This window comes from Amblyraja radiata, chromosome 11 (assembly GCF_010909765.2).
Source record: "Amblyraja radiata isolate CabotCenter1 chromosome 11, sAmbRad1.1.pri, whole genome shotgun sequence".
NCBI classification, from domain to species: domain Eukaryota; kingdom Metazoa; phylum Chordata; class Chondrichthyes; order Rajiformes; family Rajidae; genus Amblyraja; species Amblyraja radiata.
Genome location: NC_045966.1, coordinates 7,154,239 through 7,163,181, shown reverse-complemented (window position 1 = coordinate 7,163,181; position 8,943 = coordinate 7,154,239). Strand labels below are relative to the sequence as shown.

Sequence of the window (8,943 nt, the reverse complement as noted above, 5' to 3'; positions counted from 1 at the left end):
CTTAGGAAACCTGAACAGAAACCTCTGGAGACTTTGCGCCCCACCCAAGGTTTCCGTGCGGTTCCCGGAGGTTGCAGGTGGCTGCCGGAGGTTGAGGGTAGTGGAAGCAGGTAGGGAGACTGACAAAAACCCCCGGGAACCGCACGGAAACCTTGGTTGGGCGCAAAGTCTCCAGAGGTTTCCGTTCAGGTTTCCTAAGTGGGACAGGGGCATAACTCAGCGGGACAGGCAGCATCTCTGGAGAGAAGGAATGGGTGACGTTTTGGGTCGAGACCCTTCTTCAGACTAATCTATGTATCTCCGACGTAGATCTACGTATCTCACCCATTCCTTCTCTCCAGAGATGCTGCCTTTTCCACTGAGTTACTCCAGCATTTTGTGTCTAGCCACACTGGCCATAGCTGATTCCAAGCAATATCATCAATAACTGCTTACAGCCAGGAGATGATCTTGTGTAATTTACTAATGCAGCAATCAGCAGTTAATCTGAACAGGGCAAATATCATTTTGGGGGATAAACTGTTTCATATGTCTCAACTCATATATACATATATCTCAAGGGTATAAACCAACCTTGTTCCACAGCTCATTCATTAAAAAAATTGTAAACATTAGACTCTCAATAAACATATCCATTTAAAATAGTAAGCGACTGAATGATTCGGGTTGTCAAGTACGATGAAGTTTAGATCCAGCATGATTTTGTGGTGTAAAAATAAAAGTTATTTCCTTGCTCAGTTCATACAAATATATAAAAAGGAACTGCAGATGCTGGTTTAAACCGAAAATAGTCTGAAGGAAGGTCTCGACCCGAAACGTCACCCATTCCTTCTCTCCAGAGATGCTGCCTGTCCCGCTGAGTTACTCCAGCTTTTTTGTGTCTATCTTCAGTTCATACAAATATGTTTTTAAAAACAGTCACGAAGGTCCAAAAATGGTAACAGTTCAATGTAAATAAAGGTTGTTTGGTATTTAATCTCAGGTTGTCTCACTTATGCGAGAGGCAAGAGACCTAGCAGTGAAGTCCCTGCATTGAGAGGCTGAACAATCCTTCAGAGAATTATCAGCCTCTCAGTAATGGGAGTCTCGCAATATTCGTTATGTTCTTGCTCAACTTTCCACAATTAAACTCTTTGTTCAAGTTGCCCAGCAGAAGTAGTGTAGCTGATGGATTCCCAGATCTTCCAAATCAGTCTGAAGAAAGGTTTCGGCCCGAAACGTTGCCTATTTCCTTCGCTCCATAGATGCTGCTGCACCCGCTGAGTTTCTCCAGCATTTTTGTGCATCTTCCGAAGCTTTGGCAGTTTTTTTTGTCCAATTCATCAACTTTACTTCCCACAAAGGTCTGCCTTCAAGGCTTTCGGGCACGAACGGTCTTCAAAGGGAAAATAAAAATCAACGCTTAACACAAACGAGGCGCAACCCCGTTGAATTCTGAAGTGGATTCTAATTGAATTGATTCACCACAGCCCTCAGTGGGTTTTATTTCGAGGTCAATTGTGAGCCGATGACTGTTAAATTTCAGACACGATTGACTGAACTTCGGATTTCTGCTATTCCCACTGGGACAGACACAAACTGAGAAGCAGGATTACTTGTTACAGCAGAAGGATTATTGGCATGTTCCTCTCTTGATTGATCAGTAGACTCTGTTAAATTTGGCATATCATTCCCTGAGTTGTCGAGGCCTTTCCAAACCCTTATGGCCTGAAACTGTTGCACTTTGTCTAAATTGTCCAGTTGCCGAGCTTTGAGAAGGGGAGATGAGAATAAGGTGCCTTGCAGACTACGAATGAGGTACCTGGCGATATAAAGACAAACGTGAAAACTCCTCTTCATCCATGCAACAGGGTTAAAACAAAAAACGCCAAAAAGAAGAGTGTTCAGCCTAAATACATTAAATTGATCAAATTCCACTTTTAGTTTAGTTTGGAGATACAGCTTGGAAACAGGCCCTTCGGCCCATCGAGTCCACGCAAACCAGTGATCCCCGCACACTAATGCCCCTGTTCCACTTAGGAAACCTGAACGGAAACCTCTGGAGACTTTGCGCCCCACCCAAGGTTTCCGTGCGGTTCCCGGAGGTTGCAGGTGGTTGCCGGAGGTTGCAGGTAGTGGAAGCAGGTAGGGAGACTGATAAAAAACCTCCGGGAACAGCACGGAAACCTTGGGTGGGGCACAAAGTCTCCAGAGCTTTCCGTTCAGGCTTCTTAAGTGGGACAGGGGCATAACATTATCCTACACACACTTGGGACATGTTTCAATTTTACCAAGCCAAATAGCCAACAAACCTGCACGTCTTTGGAGTGTGGGAGGAAATCAGAGATCCTTGAGAAAATCCTCGCAGGTCACGGGGAGAACGTACAAACTCCGTACAGACAGCACAGGTCGGGATCAAACCCGGGTCTCTGGCGCTGTAAGGCAGCAACTTTACCCGCTGCGCCACTTGGGCAGCTTATAACGGGCGGTACATCTGATAGCGCCGGTGTGGCAGAGGCCCAGGTCCAATCCTGACCTCAAGCCCTGTCTGTGTGGAATTTACACATTCTCTCCATGACTGCGTGGGTTTCCTTCGGGTGCTCCTGTTTCTTCCCATATCCTGTTTCTTCCCATATCCCATACGTCTTTCTTCCCAAATCCCAAAGACGTGCGGGTTTGTAGGCTAATCGGCCCTCTGTAATTTCTCCCCCCGCCGTGTGTAGGGAGTGGATGAGAAAGTGGGATAACGCAGAACTAGCATGAACGGGTGATCGATGGTCGGTGTAGTCTGGGTGGGCTGAAGGGGCCGTTTCCACGCTGCGTCTCGAAACTAAACTAACCCAATGCTGGAACTGAATTCCCATGAAAAGTGAATTTGCCAATTTTAAGTAAAACCTTCCTCTGCACCCCCTCCCACTCTTTCCAGTGACCGACCCCCTCCAATGTGCACCACCCACCACCCAGACCCCTCAGGCACACTGCACCTTTCCCCTCCTCTTTAGCCTCATCTCTCATCCCAGAGTCACCTACTTCTCATTTATCCCCCTTTCCGTTCCATTCATATCCCCCCCGCCTCCAGCTTTACATTTCACCCCTATTCTCCTTTTCTCCAATGCTGCCTGACCCACCAAATTACTCCAGCAATCTGCGTCTTTTTTTGTAAACCAGCATCTGCAGTTCCTCGTTTCTCTTATCATACACCCCCTTGTCCCATTTCACTTCCAGCCTTTGTCACTTCCTCCGCCCATCTGCCAATCCAACCACCCCTTAATGCAGCAATCTATCATTAGCCAGGCTTTGCCCCACCTCCACCTCCACCTCTCTTGTTCAGTCTGTGGAATTCTTTGCCACCGAAGGCTGTGGAGGCCAAGTCAGTTCCGTTTAGTTTATTATCACATGTACCGAGGTACAGTGAAAAGCTTCAAAGGTTATTTTTAAGGCAGAGATAGATAGATTATGAGGGTGTCAGGGGTTATGGGGTGAAGGCAGGAGAATGGGGTTAGTAGGGAAAGATACATCAGCCATGATTGAATGGCGGAGGAGATTTGATGGGCCGAATGGCCTAATTCTGCACACATCACTTATGACAAACTACACACTGCCCTACACAGAACCGGTTCCTGCACCTTCCCCACCTGCCTTACTGTAGACACCTTGCCACCAGCAACACCTCATCTCCCCCATTTCCAATTTGGAACTTCCAATCCACCCCCATCCCAACCCAACACCTCTCCACTACCATTTTTTTTTTTTGCTGCAGCCTCTCTCAGTTACTCTTGATTGGAAATAGTTGCTTACCTGGGTAAGAGGGCTAGGATTGGTGTGATGAGGCAGACCAGGTAGAAGAGTGGGTCAGTCATCTGACGTTGTATGATCCAATATGGATCTGACGGACTGTTGCAGGTGACGCAGACGGCACTATAAACCAGTGTAATCAGAAAGTAGAATGCAATACTTCCGATCGTGGACACCCAATGCAGCCATGTCTGTCAAAAGAGATTCAAGCCAAAAGGAATAAGTTGTCTTGGTCAAACAGTCCAGGCCAATTAGCAGATCCATATTGCTGAAAAGCATTTAAGAAGGAACTGCAGATGCTGGAAAATCAAAGGTACACAAAAATGCTGGAGAAACTCAGCGGGTGCAGCAGCATCTATGGAGCGAAGGAAATAGGCAACGTTTCGGGCCGAAACCATTCTTCAGTCTGAAGAAGGGTTTTGGCCCGAAACGTTGCCTATTTCCTTCACTCCATAGATGCTGCTGCACCCGCTGAGTTTCTCCAGCATTTTTGTGTACCTTTGCTGAAAAGCATTCATTTCTTCACATCTAATGGCGAGGAGAATGTGTAGGGAGGAACTGCAGATGCTGGTTTACTCTGAAGATAGACTCAAAATGCTGGAGTAACGCAGCGGGTCAGGCAGCATCTCTGGAGAAAAGAAATTGGTGACGTTTCGGGTCGAGATTGAAGAAGGGTCTCGACCCGAATCGTCACCTGTCCCTTTTCTCCAGAGATGCTGCCTGACCCGCAGTTACTCCAGCATTTTGTGCCCATCTTCGGAGAGGAAAATGGTCCGAGATGAGTTCATAAGTAATAGGAGAAGGATTAGGCCATTCGGCCCATCAAGTCTACTCCGCAGTCTAATCATGGCTGATCTATCTATCCCTCTCAACCCCATTCGCCTGCCTTCTCCTTATAAGCCCTGCCACTTATTTCATGAGCTGACTACCGTTTTAGCAATGCACCAGAATGTTCAAACCTTTGATAAGTTGGTCAAGTGGGGCCATAGAAAGTAATTCCACTCAAAGAAATAGACAATAGACAATAGGTGCAGGAGTAGGCCATTCGGCGCTTCGAGCCAGCACTGCCATTCAATGTGATCATCCCCAATCAGTACCCCGTTCCTGCTTTCTCCCCATATCCCCTGACTCCACTATTTTTTAAGAGCCATATTTAGCTCTCTCTTGAAAGCATCCAGAGAACCTGCCTCCACCGCCCTCTGAGGCAGAGAATTCCACAGACTCTCCACTCTCTGTGTGAAAACGTGTTTCCTCGTCTCCGTTCTAAATGGCTTACTCCTTATTCTTAAACTATGGCCCCTGGTTCTGGACTCCCCCAACATCGGGAACATGTTTCCTGCCTCTAGTGTGTCCAAGCCCTTAACAATCTTATATGTTTCAATGATATATCCTCTCATCCTTCTAAACTCCAGAGTTTACAAGCCCAGCTACTCCATTCTCTCAGCATATGACAGTCCCGCCATCCCGGGAATTATCCTTGTAAACCTACGCTGCACTCCCTCAATAGCAAGAATGTTCTTCCTCAAATTAGGGGACCAAAACTGCACACAATACTCCAGGTGTTGTCTCACTAGGGCTCTGTACAACTGCAGAAGGACCTCTTTGCTCCTATATTCGACTCCTCGTGTTAAAAAGGCCAACATGCCATTCGCTTTCTTCACTGCCTGCTGTACCTGCTTGCTTACTTTCATAGACTGATGTACAAGGACCCCCAGATCCCGTTGTACTTCCCCTTTCCCCAACTTGACGCCATTTAGATAGTAATCTGCCTTCCTGTTTTTGCTACCAAAGTGGATAACCTCACATTTATCCTCATTAAACTTCATCTGCCATGCATCTGCCCACTCCCCCAACCTGTCCAAGTCACCCTGCATTCTCATAGCATCCTCCTCACAGTTCACACTGCCACCCAGCTTTGTGTCATCTGCAAATTTGCTAATGTTACTTTGAATCCTTTCATCCAAATCATTGATGTATATTGTAAATAGCTGCGGTTCCAGCACCGAGCCTTGCTGTACCCCACTAGTCACTGCCTGCCATTCTGAAAGGAACCCGTTAATCCCTACTCTTTGTTTCCTGTCTGCCAAACACTTCTCTATCCATGTCAGCACTCTACCCCCAATACCATGTGCCCTCATTTTGCCCTCTAATCTCTTATGTGGGACCTTATCAAATGCTTTCTGAAAGTCCAGGTACACCACATCCACTGGCTCTCCCTTGTCCATTTTCCCAGTTACATCTTCAAAACATTCCAGAAGATTAATCAAGCAGGATTCCCCTTCGTAAATCCATGCTGACTCGGACCGATCCTGTCACTGCTATCCAAATGTTAGGCTATCTCATCTTTTATCATTGACTCCAGCATCTTCCCCACCACCGATGTCAGGCTAACTGGTCTATAATTCCCTGTTTTCTCTCTCCCGCCTTTCTTAAAAAGGGGGATAAATTAAATGTGACCTGGTGATGTGCCCTCTTGACTCTCACCAACGCAATCTGGATAACTTTCAATTTCCATATCCTTGCAAGAAGTCTGGATTCAATGATGCTTTCCTGGTACGGATATCAAAGGTGGTATGGATTATAGAGTCCAAACATGGAACAATTTGCTGCTTTACAAGTACAAAGCTCAACTTCTGATGAATCATTGCCAAAGAGGCAGTCTGACAATGGTATCGACTCAGGGGAAGATATAATGGAGTTCCTATATCCAAATTAAAGCAAGCTGCAGGTGTAAGTTGCTCTGATTCTATATGTAGACTCTACACTCTAGACATACAGCATGGAAACAGGCCCTTCGGCCCATTATGTCTGAGCTGACCTGCACTGTCCTGCACACTCGGGACAACTTACAATTTACAGAATTCACTCAACTTACAAACCTGCACGTCTTTGGAGTGTGGATGGAAGCCGGAGCACCCGGAGAAAGCCCACGTGGTCACAGGGAGAATGTACAAACTCCATACAGGCAGCACCCGTAGTCAGGATCGAACCCGGGTCAATGGCGCTGTAAGGCAGCAACTCTACCGCTGCGCCACCGTGCCGCCCTGTGTAAAGCATAGGTTGTCTAGTGAGGGTATTTGGCTGATGAATAATGGGGACAGGATCAGTGGGGGATGAGAGGCAATCCCCCATAGGTTGTGTAGTGAAGGTTTTGGGCAGGTGAGAGTCCAGGACCAGAGGGCATAGTCTTAGAATAGGAGGAGGGTTTCAGCCCGAAACGTTGCCTATTTCCTTCGCTCCATAGATGCTGCTGCACCCGCTGAGTTTCTCCAGCACTTTTGTCTACCTGAGAATAAGAGGACGTACCTTAAGAAAGGAGATGAGCAGGAATTTAGTCAGAGGGTGGTGAATCTGTGGGATTCATTGCCACAGGCGCTGTGGAGGCCATCAACAGATATTTTTAAGGCGCAGATTGATGGATTCTCGATTAGTAAGGGTGTCAGGGCTTATGGGGAGGTCAGGAGAATGGGGTTGAGAGAGGAAGATGAATCAGCCATGATTGAATGGTAGAGTAGACTTGATGGGCCGAATGGCCTATTTCTGCTCCTATCACTTATGAACTTAGGAGGTGAGTAGTGGGGATGGGATCACTGTGGGGAGGGGAATGTTAACGGACAGGTTGTCTAGTGAGGGTATTGGGCTGGTCTACAGTGCGGGAGAGATTAGTAGTGGTGAAAGGTAATGATGATAGGAAGAAACCCCAGTGCACTAATTTAATTCTATCCAGGAAAAGTGGGCAGCAATTGTAAATGAATGTAGGTTGCATTTACTTATATTCAGAATTAATGCTTGATCTGTACACTTCAACATTCTTTGTTGGAAATCTTTGAAATAATATCACACTGATCAAGTTTTGAACAGAGCCTCAGCTGGTAGAGCTGCTGCCTCACAGCGTTGGAGACCCAGGTTCAATCCTGACCTCGGGTGCTGTCTGTGTGGAATCTGCACGATCTCCCCGTGACTGCCCGAGTTTCCTCCGGGTGCTCCGGAGGAAACGGAGGGAGTGCAGCGTCGGCTTACACGGTTAATTCCCGGGATGGCGGGACTGTCATATGCTGAGAGAATGGAGCAGCTGGGCTTGTACACTCTGGAGTTTAGAAGGATGAGAGGTGTTCTCATTGAAACATATAAGATTGTTAAGGGCTTGGACACGCTAGAGGCAGGAAGCATGTTCCCGATGTTGGGGGAGTCCAGAACCAGGGGCCACAGTTTAAGAATAAGGAGTAAGCCATTTAGAACGGAGATGAGGAAATACTTTTTCTCACAGAGAGTGGTGGGTCTGTGGAATTCTCTGCCTCAGAGGGCGGTGGAGGCGGGTTCTCTGGATGCTTTTAAGAGAGAGCTGGATAGGGCTCTTAAAAATAGCGGAGTCAGGGGATATGGGGAGAAGGCAGGAACGGGGTACTGATTGGGGATGATCAGCCATGATTACATTGAATGGCGGTGCTGGCTCGAAGGGCTGAATGGCCTCCTCCTGCACCTATTGTCTATTGTCTATTGTCTCCGGTTTCATCCCACATCCCAAAGACATGTGCCTCTGTAAATTATCCCAAGTGTGTAGGGAGTGGATGAGAAAGTGGGATGGCATAGAACTCGGCCAGCACGGACTCAATGGGCCAAAGGGCCTGTTTCCATGCGTTATTTGTAAACTGAACTAACCAAGCATATTTTGAACAATTCTTTTAATATATTATCCTTATTGAGGCAGGCACAATTTTATAATATGAAAATGATCTGTAATCAGAGCCAATATTGCTCAATCAGTCCTTGATACAAAACATATTGTGTGATCATTATCACATTCATTTTACCAGCCACTCATTGTGCGTATAACTTGCAGATGTGATCCCTACAACACGACAAAAGCTGACTTTCAAAAACGCATGTATTTTTTTTTGCTTTCTTTTAGTAGCTATTAGTTTAGTTTAGAGATGCAGCGTGGAAACAGGCCCTTCGGCCCACCAAGACCGCACCGACCAGCAATTCCCCGCACACTAACACTATCCTGCACACTAGGGACAATTTATGCCAAGCCAATTACCCTACAAACCTGTACATCAATAGAGTGTGGGAGGAAACCGAAGGTCTCGGAGAAAACCCACGCAGGTCACTCTCTGTACAAACTCCGTACAGGCAGCGCCCGTAGTCAGGATCGGACCTGGGTCTCTG

The 8,943-nt window shown here is 46.9% G+C and overlaps 1 protein-coding gene across 2 annotated transcripts in view; it reads right to left on the bottom strand.

Moving 5' to 3' along the window:
- Positions 1 to 832: 832 nt before the first annotated feature.
- Positions 833 to 8,943, bottom strand: part of LOC116978242 (probable phospholipid-transporting ATPase VB) — a 197,776-nt gene continuing 189,665 nt past the window's right edge. For both annotated transcript variants that reach the window (XM_033029240.1, XM_033029241.1), the window contains 2 exons: positions 3,778 to 3,965; positions 833 to 1,801 (listed from right to left, as the gene is read on the bottom strand). In XM_033029240.1, coding sequence (XP_032885131.1) covers positions 1,522 to 1,801; positions 3,778 to 3,965 — 468 coding nt within the window. In that variant the 3' untranslated portion in view covers positions 833 to 1,521. The remainder of the gene's footprint in view (positions 1,802 to 3,777; positions 3,966 to 8,943) is intronic.